General features: G+C 40.1%; 1 protein-coding gene across 1 annotated transcript; it reads left to right on the forward strand.

Moving 5' to 3' along the window:
• The first annotated feature begins 924 nt into the window (after positions 1–924).
• Positions 925–5,446, forward strand: LOC136677596 (transmembrane protein 275-like). The gene is made up of 2 exons (XM_066655159.1): positions 925–1,155; positions 4,419–5,446. Exon 2 carries the CDS (start codon positions 4,516–4,518, stop codon positions 5,203–5,205), a length of 690 nt encoding a protein of 229 aa, XP_066511256.1. The 5' UTR covers positions 925–1,155; positions 4,419–4,515; the 3' UTR covers positions 5,206–5,446.
• Positions 5,447–16,304: the final 10,858 nt, after the last annotated feature.

The following is a 16,304-nucleotide window of genomic DNA, read 5'->3' on the forward strand; positions in this document are numbered from 1 at the left end:
CCTACTGAGAATGTGTCCAATTGTGTTTTTTTTTCTTTGAGAGAGGGGAGAGAAAATGAAGTTCTGTTATTGCTTCAGATCAGTACATCCACAGTTGTCTGTGTGCATCCTTCCCTTGTGAACGGCATTATGGGTCTGAAAGGAGGCAGAAATGGAGAGAAGATGAAGACCCACACTGAGAAAAGGACACAAAAGATTGAAAATCAAACAAAGAAGCCCCTGTTCTTTCTCAAAAATGTGTGTTTAAGGTGGAACGGTGTGTTTGAGTAAGAAGTGATTGTATCTTGTTGGTGGCCGAGGTTTAACTCGTCTGTAAGTTTTAATTCACTGTTTGAATTACCACAGAAAACTAATTTGTAAAACGAGCTGTTTAATTTTGTAGTACTTTCGGTCTGTGTTTACTTTAATGTGGTTAGCATTCTCCTGAATTCCATAATTACCCATCTTTGGAGCAGGAATAGTGTAACATTCTCATCTCTTTTCATGCTTCAAAGTTCAGAGCCTCTCCACCATCCAGACGCTATCCGTTGATGTTTCTCGTCCGTGGCTGAGAGAGAGAGAGAGAGACCGACCAATACGGACTGAGACCGTGGTGAGGAAACTGAATTTTATGAAGTCCATACTTCGACAGGTCAGACCAGTGGTTTTAATGTTGTCGCCAGTGTATGTTTATAAAATGAGTCAGTCGTACCCAGTCTATGGAATCACAGTTTAAAACAAAGAGCTGCTTTGTGAGTAATTACGGCTTAACCAATCATAGCTAAGAAACAGGGACTAAGCAGCCAATCACAGCAACGCTAAGCCCCGCCCATTCCCCCTCGCCGTATATATATCTCAGTCACGCTGACCCTCGCAGACTCTTCATCACTGAGGAGGTTCACAGTAAAAAGAACATAGATATTTAGCCACAGCGTCAGACAGAAATAATCACCTGTTTGCGGATCCAGAGCCTGAAGAACGAAGTGGAACCTTTCTCCATCTCTCTTTCATGCTCTCTGTCTTTTTTCTTTAATTTCCCACTGATGTGGGAGCCCTCATCTCAGAACATGTCTGGTGTGAGACTCAGTGTTTTACAGCTGTGGAGCATCAAGACCTCAGTCCACAACCTTCTGGACCTCCAGCATGGAACACGTCCACATACTGTCCTTTTTTAAGGTGAGACATTCATCTGCTCCTTAAAAATGATCCCATCTGATAAATGCCTGAAGGTTAGGGCTGTGTCGATGTGGGGATTGTGTGCTGATGCTGATACCCAATTTCTGGTATATTTTCATCTGTTTATTTACCAATACATTCAAGGAAAATTAGATGTGACAGATTACCATAAGCTAGATCTTGAATACAGTACGTCTAGATCTGTGACAGAAATCTGGGGAGAAATCAATTGCACATCTTAAGTCCATCTTTCAGACAAAAAAAGAAGGAATATTTATATTTCACATTAGAGTACATCTGTATTTCTAAATAAAGTATGATTGCACTTTATTTAGGAACCATGTTACACTGTGTCAGTAGAATATCTAGAATCCACAATGCAGAATATATAGAGAATATCTAGATCCCACACTACAGTATAGTTACAATATATTTAGAATGCACACTACTCTGTGTCTATAGAATATCTAGAATAAAGTATGCCTACATTTTATCTAGAAACCATACTACACTGCGAGTAGTATATATAGAACCCTTAATGCAGAATACATATAGATTATCTAGATCATATATTTAGAATGCACACTACTCTATACAATATCTAGAACCCACTAAACAGTATGTCTACAGATTATCTAGAACACACACTCTGTCGACAATATATCTACAATCCATACTAATCTGCCTGTAAAATATCTAGCAGTTTATTCGCAGTACATTTATAGCGTATCCAGAATCACACTTCATTATATTTACAGCGTATCTACAATCCAGTCCAGGCATTATCTATATCCCAGATCAAAGTCTGTAATCCAGAATACAATACACCTAGGTCTGAATATATCTAGAGTACCAACTACACTATTTTGAGATTTTAAATCACAGTATATCTAGTGTACACACCACGTATTTGTCTAGATTCTAGACTACAATATATATTCAGTTTTTAAAACTGAAATCTCAGTTTTTACTACTGATATTTCAGTATTCAGTACTGATACAGTTATCATATGATCATGCATTAGGAACAAATTGCTATATGTCTTTCACTGGAGCACATCACATGTAAGCTACATTATTGATGCCCCTGTGATCAATCAGTCAGGACTGAACTGTACAGATACATCTGCATCATTAATGATATGTATTATGATTGCTATTAATAATGACAAGTATTCCAGACTACAGTATATCTATAATTCAGACTGCAATAAGGAAAAAGAATATATGCGCTGTCCAATTAAAAACATGCATCGCCCATAATAGTAACTTTACAGGAGAAGGGGGAAAAAAAACCCCTTAAATTTCAGTAAAAGTCAATGTAAAAATTCATCATGACATTTTTTATGTCAAGTGTGAAGGACAGCCGCTGTGTTCAAATTATGTAGTAAACTAAAAATCCACAAAAATGGAGATACGTGTTTTTAATTGGACATCAACGATATATAGATATTTCGATTCATCTGGAGCTGATAAGATTTATTATGCAAGTTTTGGATTCATGCAGGTGAATAGTAGCAGTGATTCAGGAAGTGGTGTGCAGTTTGTTGATTTGTGTAGGGAGGCGCCGTAGGATATCAAGTGGTGCTGTCACACAGCTCAAGGGTCCTGAGGTTATGCGTCTGAGCCCTACTCCTGGCGACAGTCTGTGAGGAGCGTGTTCTTCCTATGTCTGCATAGGTTTCCTCCGGGTGCTCTGATTTCCTCCCCCTCCAGGGTCTGTTCCCACCTTGCTCCCACTGATTCCGGGTAGGCTCTGGACCCACTACGATCCTGAACTGGATAAGCAGTAACAGACAACGAACGAATGGTTATTTGCGTATTTGGTTGTTTGGTCATTTGTAGATTTGGTTGTTTAATTGTTCAGCATCTGCTAGGTCCCTACATTAGCCGTCATGACTAAGCCGTGACCTTGCTGCATGCTGCTTCTTACAAAACAGAGAGAAGTGTGTTCTCTGTGTCCAAATGCAGTCTTCAGACCAGTTCAGTCTCCTGCTTCTCTTTTCTCTGACTCAGGGAGATGGCACTGGAGCAGGAGATGGGCTGATCCAGAATTATTCACCTATCAGTGCCAGTCAGTACCAGTCAGTATGAATCAATACAAATCAAATTGAAACTCAGGCCAAATGAGGCTTTGTTGATTTTTCTGATGGAAAATAAATCTACAGTGAACACAGTTATATGCCATTTTTTTGCAAAATTGTAACAGTTTATATACACTGTATACTACATTCTGTTCATTAATCTGAAAAAAATCTGATTAATATACTGGGGGAACATACTTTATAAATAAACATACACTGTGCTGTAAAATGTGCACAGATTTGTATACTGATATGGTAATAAATGGTATGGTATGGTTTTACATAGTGTTGTGGCCTCAGAGAATTAACAAAAATATAATAAGCCATTTACCAAGAACAAATAATGGACATCTACAGAAATGTTCTTGAGAAGTGACCAAATTTGTGATGCTGCAGTGCATTGGACTTTCAGGTCATTCTGGTTGACAACTCACAATCCAGTGCATTCTTCTTATTTTGGGTAGATTGGGAACAATATCCGGTTATTCTAAAAAGTAAGAACACACAAGTACCCATAATGGGTAACTGCCGTAGTTATTTGACAAGGGGTCAAATAAACTTTTGTATAAAACTATGTAACTGAAATCAATCTAGGAATTACATTTTGAAAATGATTAAGCTTTATTTATGTGTATATTTTTTGCAAGTAGTCTTTCGGAAATGCCCTCTGCCTTTTCCCACAGGATTCAGCTCCTTGTTGTGTGTAGTCAGAGAACTTTTTTGAACCACAAAACATGTGATTGAACACATTTTTAAAAATGTCTCCAACTGTGGGGAAGTAACTGTAACAGCAAAAATAAGTCAATTTTACCCACCTATGGGGCAGGAATAGAGCAACATCCTTATCTTGGTTCATGCTTTTCAATATTTGGAGTCAGTCCATTGGCTAAAAACATCCAAAATGCAGTTTTTCTGCCATGAGCATAGAGAGAGATACAGACTAGCATGCTGGACTGAGACACTTTGTTATGGCCCATTTATAGACACTAGGGCTTTGTAAACACATTAGACCGGTTTCCAGTGCAAACTAACTGGAGAGCAGCAAATAGTGAAGAAATATCCTCAGAATTTAATAAAAAGTGTTTTTTGATTAAAATTGTGAACATAGTCTTTAAACTAGAAGCACATTTAACACTAGGTATTACATACAATTTCTAAAATGTATCTCATCTCTTGCAGGTTATCTCTTGGGACAACATGACAGTGCCCATTTCGTTTTGACTTCAGCTGTTCTCATGATGAGTTTGCGTCCTTGATTTTCTGTTGCCGTGACTCGATGGTGTGTAGCGAAAGAAGTTCGGGCACGTCTGTGCCTAAGAAGGAGCCTCAGAGTCGGAGGAAGAGGAAAACCCGCCCCCAGGGTCTTCCCTCACCAGCACTGTGCTGCGCCTGTGGCCTGTGCATCATGCTAGCAGGGATTAACATCACTCTGGTGGGTGCCTTTGCCTTTAGCACCCTAATGCCCTCTGGGAACCCTCCCATTATCATCGGACCCATCCTGCTGCTGGTGGCCTTCACTTTCTTTGGTGCTTGTTGTGTGTGTAGCCGTCTGCCGCCTCCCCAAGGCTCGCGCCGGTCCAAGGGGGGTGCTAGAGGCGGGGGTTTGGCGTTCATGGGCCGTGGAACTGGGCTCGGTAGCGGCACAGCAGCATTTGAGATCGAAACCAGTGAACACACCATGCAGGACACTACAGCTGTCCAACTGAGCCCCACAAACTCCCCAAGCATCTCTTCACATGGTTCCTGCCCGGGTCCGGAAGGTCCTGACGTAGCCGTTAATGCTAATGCTAACGCTAATGCTAATATGAACATCCCAGCTCCAGATTATAACACTCCTTCACGTTCTTGTAAACTCTTCACAATGGATGCTAATGGCCCTAATTCTGCATTAGCCACTTTCTCAGCCTCTGCTGAAGCTGAGGGAGCTGTGAGACTAACTCTGCCCTCGGATGTTGCTGCGAGCTAATGTGGGCACTGGTAGCAGTGTTAAAATAGCTTACAGAGTAACATATCTAGACCCTAGCCTAAACCAGGAATTATTCAGGCTAGGAGGCCTATCAAAAGCCTTTCTGTTACTTACAAGAGCCTGATACACTGAGTTTGGCTGGCATAGCAGATAACACAGAGCAAAGGTGGTTGATTTAGACATATTCTGCTTCAGTGCTAAACTAGCATGAATACTCGGGCTAGATTCCTAATGCTAGTTGCCTAGCAATCTTAGATCCTGGATAAGTGCGTGGTCTGCTAAGTACATTAGTGTAAATACAGCATTTTGCAAGGGAAGAAAGCCCATCATCAATTGTATTCAGAAACTCAGCTTTGGAGTAAGTCTCTAATATTTTAAAGAGGCTTTTTATGGAAGTCCCTTGCTCTGAAATCACAGAAGGAGGAGTCTGGAGAAGGTGAAATTTCCGCAGCCTGCTTCACATGTTCGCATTGTGCCACTGTTACTCAGATTATTCACAGTTATGGCGCTCTGGACACGGACCAAAATGAGTGAGAAATAGGCTGGAGAGCCTTGGAGTGCGTCACTGCCCAGCCTCAGAGCAGATTAGCAGCATCTGAGGAACACGGTTTGGATGTTTTTGCTCATAATCTTGTACAGTTTCACTTCAGCCATACCAGTATTTGTTGAAATTAATTGTCCTGTTATGAAATGTTCTTCAAAACTCAAAACAATTTGTCCAATTCATTTGGATATAATATTTGTCTATATCTCAGTACTGCAAAAAATATTGTCACATCAGCTGAAATCTTATATCTATTTAATACATGTAATATTCCTCATTATGCATTTTTGTAAGGACCTTAAAATTATTCAACCTGTTTCTAGAAAGATTTATTTGGGATGAAATGAATGGAAACATTCTTATTCCATGGGCAGATATTTTTGCTAGTTTCAGGCCTAATTTTTTGGAGTGGTTCTCTGCATAAAACCATTTACAACAAGTAAAAAACATAGAAATGGGTTAAATAATCTTTAATATTCTTGCCACAAATTCAGATTGAGGAATATTGCATATATATACCTGAATTACACTGAATAAGAGCTTATTTCCTGCAGTGAAATAAGCTGTGACACTGTGTAAAAAGCACTGCTGTTTTCTAAAGTGTGATCCTCATGAAGTTATTAAGCATCACAGTAGCTGAATAAGGGCAAAAAACCCTTGGAAATCCAATTTTCTTTCCAGTCTGTGCGATTATCTGCATGCATCTCTAAAACACTCATTAAATATCCATTATAAATGTATTACATAAGCTAAAGAGAGTACTGAGGCTGTGTTGACATTACAATCATAGTTAAATGGGTTTTCCTGTTTTGTAATAACTCCCAAATTGAGATTATTAAGGAGTTAATGACAAATGGAATCAAAAGAAGTCCTCGCTGTGTAGCGAACACTGCCAAATAAAGCCCTGATCGTGCTCCCTGATCGATAAGGACTGTAAAAGCATTACTCTGCTGACTCCTCAAGGCTTTGTTTACATAGTTTTTTACATTTTGGCCAATCCGAATTAATACATCCTCATTGATTAAGACTGAACTGTTTGTGTTGAGTCTTTGTCTCAAACCATTCCCTCCTCTTGACACCCTCATCTCTCAGTAATGTACTTCTGAGGTCAGGAACTACAGCTTATATCTTGCTGGAAATAAACATTTTGGAACTGGGAGAATCTGTTAATGATATTTTCACTTCTACAACGTATTCCTGCCTCCAGCCTCCACCTGGACGATGCTCTAGCAGCCGATCTGCTCCAATCCCCTCAAAACACACCAGTTTTTAGGTAGAGGGAGATGAGAGGGAGGGGCCAAGCTGGTTTATTGCATGATCAAGAGGACCAAGATTGACCACAGTGGCAGATTTAAGACATCAGGGTTACATCAAGCTCAACTGTCCCAGGAACTGGCTCCCGACGTCTTTACTGAACACCGTAAGAGGAGGTCTCCCATCTAATTACTGACCCAGAGCTGCTTAGATGCAGTGGATTGGTGTATTCTGAGGTTCAGGTGCTATGACAGTGGGACTAGGGATATACATTATATTGCCAAAAGTATTTGCTCATCTACCTTCGCATGCATATGAATTTGAGTGGCATCCCTCTTCTGTGAAGGCTTTCCACAAAGTTGAGGGGTTTGTTTATGGGAACTTTTGACCATTCTTCCAGAAGCCCATTTGTGAGGTCAGACACTGATGTTGGACGAGAAGGCCTGGCTCGAGTATCCACTCTAAGGCTACATTCACACAGCAAGTAAAAGTGGCCCAAATCTGATCTGTTTTGTCATATGTGATACAAATGTGTTGTTTGTATGGCTGTGTGAACAGCACAAATCGCATTGAATCTGGAATTTTTTAAATCAGTTTTGGGCCACTTTCATATGTGGTACTGAGATCCGATCTATATGCAATATAGAACGAAAAACCTGAAACTCCTTAATCCAGGTTCCTGTCTCTCATTTACGAGAAAATAAAACTTGTGGAGATTTTTATAGGGTTCATACAAGATAAGAGCTTATTTTTTAGTAGTTCTATATCAGTTTTAAATTGCTATTTCTGGTATGAAACTGTATAAATGTGGATTACTGAGCTGTTAAGCTCATTACAACAGCACTCGTCTGCTTCTCTTTGGAGACCTCTTGTTCCTGAGAGACGGGAAATTTGCACTTGGATAGAAAGAAACATCCATTCATGTTTTATATTCTACACAGTTTTTAATTAATACTCAGTTTTTAAGAGCTCATATGGAATAAAGAAAAGGGAGGTTTTGTGATACAGCGCTGCAGTAAAACACCAGTCTGGTCCCATTCCAACATTTCAAAACTGAAAGTGCTTTGTATGAAACAGATGGACATTTCCTTCTGGTCAGCACCTGAAGCATCGTACTTTGTGCATACGCGTCAGTTTAGGAGTGTGGATCTAAGCAGCCGTGCCCAACTCCTAGAAAGCATACTTTAACCCCCCTCCTAGAAAGCATACTCTAATCCCCCTCCACCAAATGTTACACTTGGCAAAATACAATCAGACATGTACCGTTCTCCTCGCAACTGGCAAACCCATACTCATCCATTGGATTGCCAGACGGAGAAGTGTGATTCGTCAAACCAGAGAATGCATTTCCACTGCTCTAGAGTCCAGTGCCGGCATGCCACCACTGAATCTGACTCTTTGCATTGCGCTTGGTGATGTAAGACTTGCAAACAGCTGTTCAGGCATGGAATCCCATTCCATGAAGTTTTATACACACTATTCTGGAGCTAATCTGAAGGCCACATGAACTTTGGAGGTCTGTAGCGGTTGACTCTGCAGAAAGTTGGCAACCTCTGTGCACTATGCACCTCAGCATCCACTGACCCAACTCTGTTACTTTGTGGCTGAGTTGCTGTCGTTCCCAATCACTTCCTCATAGTTATAATACCATTGAAATTTGAGTGTGTAATATGTAATAGTGCGGAAATTTCACGACACTGAGCTTCTGAGAGCGATCCATTTTTTCACAAATGATTGTAGAAGCAGTCTGTATGCCTAGGTGCTTGGTCATGGAAGTGAGTGGAACACCTGAATTCAATGATTAGGATGGGTGAGTCAATACTTTGGGCAATATAGTGTATTTGGAATTGAATGAATGTAATCAGATATAGTTTACATGGCTGCTATCCTTCTGTTAGAGCAGCACAGTGGTGCAAAAGGTATTGTTGATGTCACACAGCTCCTGGGACCTGGGGTTGTGGGTTCAAGTTCCACTCCGGGTGAATGACTGTGAGGAGTGTAGGGTCTCCTCAGGGTGCTCTGGTTTCCTGCCATGGTTTAAAAACCCATGTTGGTAGGTAGATTGGCGACTCAAGTGTTCATAGGTGTAAGTGTCACCCTGTGAAGGACTCGCAACCCCTCCAGGGTGTGTTCTTGCCTTGCACCCAGTGATTCCGGGTGGACTTCATACCCACCATGACCCTGAACTGGATAAGTGGTTACAGGCAATGAATGAACCAATTACATTCTTCTTTTTAAAATCTATTACGATTACATAAAAGCACTCACTGAACAATCTAAACTCGCCATCCATTCTGCTAACTGTATTAAAATTTGAAGCAGAAACTCCTGCCATGACGCCAATGCACAGTGCTCAGTTTCCAACTGAGAAAGTAATCAAATACAAGCGTAAATATGACTGTTATTCTTTTGTTTCTTATGGCAGTCTTATAGAAGTTTAATGCAAAGTGATCTCAGTTAAGATAGGGGTGTGCACATGAGCCATTAGCTATTTAGATTATGATCTTATTATCAAGATGAACATAAAAACAGCTGGAGGCAGACATGGTGACTGAGCTCTTATGTGTTTTACTCATTTCTGTTGTATTCTGTGTGTCAAAGTGTCCTCTTTCTGTGCTTTAAATCGATTTCCAAGTTTTGTTTTGTTTTTTATGAATTCTGTCCATCATCAAACATCTTCAACAACAAAGTAATCACAAACGCACACCATTGCATCCAGAAGATATTTCCCCTCAGCGCTCTGATATAAAGAAAGCTGAGCTTGTGAGGAAAGGCCACGGAGGAGAGATATCATCCTCTCATTAAAGCCATTATTCATCACATTCGGTGGCTAATGGAAAACAGCAGTAAATCAGCTCCGTTAGAGAAACCTCATAACTCAATTTGGTTACGTTCCCTAATAACTCTCTACTCATGGACCTCTCACAAACAATGGACCAAAAGAGAAGCTCCCATTTTATAACTAATGAAATTCCATTGGCTGCAATAAAGGGCTCATATCCTACATTTATTCACCTGTGGTCCACCTTGTAGATGTAATGATGTCAAAGACAGTAGCTCATCTGTCGCTGCACAGTTTGTGTTGGTTGTCCTCTAGTCCTTCATCAGTGGACACAGGATGCTGGATGTTTTTGTTGGTGGACTTTTCTCAGTCCAGCAATGACACTGAGGGGTTTAAGCTCCATCAGCACTGCTATGTTCGATCCACTCATACCAGCACAACACACACTAACACACCACCACGTCAGTGTCACTGCTGCAGTGAGAATGATCTATGACCCAAATAATACCAGCTCATAGAAGAACAGGGTGAAAGGGGGCTAACAAAGTATGCAGAGCAATAGATGGACTACAGTCTAACTGTTGAACTACAAGCTGATGAAATGGAAAAGTAGTTTAAAATCAGGGAGGCCTTAGAATAACACTACGTAAGATTTGGTATTTTTGCAACTGTATGTTTACAGTTCTCCCTATTACAACTCAGTGGTGACTCAAAATGCTTTTGAAGCTGAATAATTAAGATAAATATACTGCCTAGTGTTGCTTTAATGTTATATTAATTGTTAATTGTTAAACCTAGTGCTGGTGTTCTGAGGAGTTTATTTAGACCCATATTTGCTGGGCATTTGGGGCACATTTGGACATGAAATGGACTGTTGTCCATGGTTAAAAAATGACTGATATTTTCCTGTGTCTGGATGCTGTGGATATCCACTGCACAGTCCATCATATCAGTGTTTCTGCCTTAATGACTGTGATCTCAGGATCAAACGACTGAGGGCTACTCTAATGTCGGTCCACCACTGCGCCACGTCCTGTGGGGAGGGATCAGTGTGTTTGGATTGTTCACTTTTGTTTATTTCATGGCTTTTCTGGTTGTTTTTTAGTGCCACGTGCTTTTGATGATTTGAAGAATTCCACGCTGAAGGAATAATATGTTGAATTCAGTTGATTAAAAAATAAATAAAGTAGGATAGCTATGAAACACTCTTTGTTTAATTGTTTTAAACCTAATTTTATTAAGGCAGCTTCAGTCTTTTTAAGATGTCCACATCTTAATTGGCTGAGTGGGTGTGAGTGAAAGGGTGAGTGTGTGTTGGTGTGAGTGTGTGATGGACTGGTGAGGGGGTTTGTCCCTGACTTGTGCCCAGTGATCCTGAGTAGGCTTTGGACCCCCTGGAACCTGGATCAGGATGAATGCTAATAAATGAATGAACCTAACATGGCGATATGAGGTGGACTATATTTTATTTGTGTGAAAATGATGTAGATATCTGAACCCAGTAAATGCAGGGCAGTCTTTTCCAGTGCTGCTGAAATGTTAGGGTATAGTTTGCAGTTTCTGAAAGGAATATGGAATATGGAAATGTATGAAATGAAGAGTACATCAAAAGAGTCTCAGATGACCATAACTCATTAGTATATGCTCTGTTGGAATGAGTGAAATAACCCTAGATGTTTCCCTCTATACTGTTTTACTGAAATTGTTTGACTTGTTTAAGAGCTGTTGTAAAATGGAGCCCTTGCAACGAGGAATCACGTGTGCCACTGTGTGAACACCTGGAGCCTGAAATTATGTGGTTTAATGCCCTCTACTCAAAACGAAAATTATCTTCACTGGTGAGACTGGATGATCAAGGAGGGCTGCTGAGAATTGGAAATCGCTGGTACATGGTACTTTTCGTTGAAAGGGCTCACATCCTTTGCTTTTAAAGTTTTACTCATGTGTAAAAATGATGAAAATAGAATATGATTCAACACTGAATTAAAAGCGTGGCATGATGCTGAATATTAAAAGATGAAATGTGTTTTTATTTTGACCTGGGGGGAGAGGATACTCAGATTTCTTTCAGATGAAAAGCTGGGCCTTGACCTAGAAACTGCTGAAAAATAAAGAGCTAAACATTTACGAAGGTGTTTTGTATTAAGAGCAGTTCACCCACAGATTCCAGCTTAATACAAGATAAAGATGTGCAGGAACTACACTGTGTCCAAATGTGTGTAGACAGTCTTTATAATTAGTTACATCACTGGTACACAGGTGTTTAATCTGCAAAGTTTGTATAAGGGTAGAGATTAGAGCTGGGTGATATGGCCAAAAATGTTATCACGATACGTTTTTCTATATGATCGATTGCGATAATAATTGCAATATTAACATTTTGTCATACTGTGACAAAGGACACCTTTCTAAAAATGTGGACTGAATATATCTAATGTTCATTACTATGCAATATATACATTTATATATACATATGCACATAGTATGCACATTACTCAAATTCACAAGAAAAATTTCACTGGAACAATTACATGTTCTTACCACAAAAAAGTAATGATGAAAACATTCTTAGGACATTACCACCTCATACGTTTAAAGAAGAAGAAAGAGAAACAAAATAGATTTAGATTTTAAAATAATAAATAAATAAATAGGGCGGCACGGTGGTGCAGCAGCTAGTGTCGCAGTCACACAGCTCCAGGGACCTGAAGGTTGTGGGTTCGATTCCCGCTCCGGGTGACTGTCTGTGAGGAGTTGGTGTGTTCTCCCCGTGTCTGCGTGAGTTTCCTCCGGGTGCTCCGGTTTCCTCCCACAGTCCAAAAACACACGTTGCAGGTGGATTGGCGACTCAGAAGTGTCCGTAGGTGTGAGTGAATGTGTGTCTGTGCTGCCCTGTGAAGGACTGGCGCCCCCTCCAGGGTGTATTCCTGCCTTGCGCCCAATGATTAATACTCAGTAGAAGTTGGGGTGTGTGCTCTCTGAATCGTTCTTGGTGGAATTTGAATGAGGAACCAATTCTACAATGACTCCTGACTCTGGAGAGTTGGTCCACCATGACAGTTGACTCTCGCTGTAGCGCCCCTTGCAGCAACACTCAGAATGCAGCTCACGCTTCCGTTGCATTGTGAAAAGTGTCCCGGCTCTACTCGACTCGGCGCGGCACGGTTCTAAAACCTGGTCCCTGGTCGCCTTTCCATTGCCACAGTACCACATGAAACGTAGGCAGTGATGTTGCAAAAACACAGGCGCTACGTCATTTTCAGAGCGACATCAGTGGTAACCATTCACAAAGCCAAGTCTTGGGGAATAAGATCCCTGGGCTGAGAAGCAGGAACCGTGTTCTCTAAAGTGACAAAGCCCAATGTTTGGCATCCAGAATCATAATTGTTTCATGATTTCCTCTGAAAGTTATAAAAGGTGTGTTTCTACAGTGGATGAACTTTAAAGGAGATTTATTATAACTTCTTCCACAAGTTCAAAACTGCACAAGCCCCACAGCAGTGTTCTCCCCCTGTCTAAACGGCCTTCTTCCTTTAAAAGTGCCTGTTCCTTTAAATGATAATGAGCCACTCGCTGTTCACCACAATCCAAGCGCATAGCAGCGAGGAGTAGAAGCTCTGGATTTCAGCTGTTTTCCTTCAGTTCTCTTTCTTCTCCCTTCTCATTTTCTCAGTTTTTACTCAGTGCCCTTATTTCTCTGTGCTTGTTGGGTCTGTTTTGTTGCCTTTAACCTTGTCTTTGCACTCCCACATAAATGCAGGTCCAGGAGGGGGACTCAGGCGAGGGGGCGGGGCAGAATCAGAACGGCTCAATTTATCCCATGTTTTCTAACACAGAGATCTGACTAGGTGGTCTTGTTTCACAGTGTGTGGGTTGGTGGAGTCCAGATCTACACATTAATGTGAATATGCACCGAATAAGAGTTTGCACCGAGTTTTTCATAATATGCCCCCTTTAAAGTAGGTGACTACACTAAGTATAAGAGCTGGCCCCAAACTTTTTGACATATATCATGTTACATCCTCAGAGACAGAAGTTACCTCAGTCTTCATGCATTATGGATGTCACACACTTTAAGGTTGTGCATAACAAAGCAACATCTGTCCAGAATCAAAACGTCTCTTGGTGGAAAGGAAAACAGAAATCACTCACAAAAGAATCCTTCATCCTCTTCATCTTCACCACCAGGCAGCGCTATAAAAGGCCTGTTCAGATGTATGGGCCAGGTTTGATCTTGTATATTGTATAATTTAAAGGAGCAATCAGTAACCTTTATCACCACAAAGTAGTAAGAAAGATTTATAACAGAGATTACTTACTAATTATTATTTATTGCTATTACTTTTATTAGATTCTACTTGGTTGTCCCTGAATGAACCCCTGTATGCTCCACAGAGAGGGTACAGACTTTCTGACGCCTCCAGACCACTAGGTTTCAATATAATGGCTGGTGCATAAGTTAATATTGCTTTAGTCACATTAGTTATTGCTGGCTACTTTATTGAAAATATCTACTTTGTACTGCCACCTAGTGGCCACTTAATTAGAACCAGCAAACATTAACGTCAATGTAAAATGAGAATTGAGCGTGGTTCTGGGGCTGGTTCGTGTCAGGCTTTTTTGTACATTCCGCGCACTGTTTAGTTTATTATGTTTTATTTATTTACGTACTCCCATATTGTAATTTATTGTGCATAAATACATTACAAAATAAAAAAGACATACACTTGTATTAACCAATAACATCAGTATTTTGAAACACCTATTTTTCAGCATCCTATGAAATTATGATAAATAAAACCATGTCTCACCCACATTACTAACACCCAGAAATGCTGGTTGCTCTCTCTCTCTCTCTCTCTCTCTCTCTCTCTCTCTCTCTCTCTCTCTCTCTCTCTCTCTCTCTCTCTCTCTCTCTGTGGTTGGGGGTGGGGGGTTGTGTTAAATTTTAAAGCTGTGCAAGGACAACAAAAACCTTTAATTTCAATATTTTTTGTTTCAACTTGAACTCCCTGACCACTTGATTAGAAACACCACCCTTTATAACGTCGTTAAACCTTATTTGCATGCTGCACACACGCTATTACAATATTGTATATCAAATGATTATTCGGCCATACATTTATATATGTTTAGGGCTAATGTTTTCTATATGTATTGCATCTCTTGGCCACGAGAGGGCAGTAACTGCTCATTTTCAGCATAAACACCTCAGCCAGGGCTGCTGGGCAGTGTTTATTTATTGCAGCCATGTTGCTGTGAGGATTTGTTGGCAGCCAAGAGACAATAGTGAAATCAGCCGCTGATGTTGGGGATTAATTGTTGATTACACTCATCACTACGACTCATCTCAAAGGTGTTGCAGGGAACACAGTTCCCCTGCTCTTACTGGGTGTGTATGTGAATTTGTCCAGAGGTGTGAGTGTGTGACTGGGTCAGAGTGTGAAACTGTCCACAGGTTGTGAGTGTGTGAAAATGAACGAATGAGTGAATTCTATGAATACAGTTTTTTTCTTGTTCAGAACAGAACATTTGAGGTTGTATGTTACCAGTAATACACTCTTGTTTTATTGTTCTGTTGTGAGTAATGAAGAGTTAAGTATGCCAGTGGGGGAAGCATGTAAAATGTTTTGAGTTGTTTTTCTTGGACATTCTTTTTTTATCGCAGAGGAATTGTAATTTTTCTCAGAAATCTGAAATTCTGAGCAAAACCCAGGCCTTCCTCTGAGAACTCTCCACTCCTGAACCCAAACATACCACAAAATCAACAAAACAGAGGCCTAAAAATAAAACAGATATCACTGTGTCCAGAATGAAATGTGATCAAACATGAGGTTCCTGACTGCCCACCACTAAACATGACTGAACTTTTACAGAAAACACTAATTTTCTAACATTGTAAACAAGCTAAAATACAATTAATTTAATGTGCGTTGAATCAAAGTGCACATGTACGTTGTGGCAGCATCTTGTCTGTGATTTTTCTTTTTTTCCATTAATTTGAATGCCTTTTGTTTTTCATTGAATCTTTAGTTTCTAGTTTCACAGTTTATAAAGCTTTGAGAAAGTTTTTAAACTTTAATAAGGCATTCAACACTTTGTAATTAAATGCCTACGACATAAACATAATGACGAAGAGTGGGCTTGGTGTGAAATGCTTCTTGATAATTGATAGTGGTGGTGAATAGACATCTGTCTCTAAATGCTCCACACATAAAGATATGTCTATATTGTGAACTCATCTACACTACATATAAAACCATGGAAATGTTTGCTGTGGTTAAAAGGTGGCTAAACCCTCATGTCTAAAAACATAAATGCTAATTTACATTCAAATAAAAATAATAAACCAAAATAAATAAACCAAAACTGCACTGCCATACAGCACTAAAACACCGTTATTCATTTCTCCTGATTTCCCTCTGTTGTTATTGAAGTGGTTAGCCAGTGGCTAGCGGTTTATATACTAATGCTAGCAGATAAGCTAGAGCTTATGTTTATGAAACCAAACAACATACA

The sequence above is a fragment of the Hoplias malabaricus genome, chromosome Y (assembly GCF_029633855.1).
Source record: "Hoplias malabaricus isolate fHopMal1 chromosome Y, fHopMal1.hap1, whole genome shotgun sequence".
Classification (NCBI taxonomy): domain Eukaryota; kingdom Metazoa; phylum Chordata; class Actinopteri; order Characiformes; family Erythrinidae; genus Hoplias; species Hoplias malabaricus.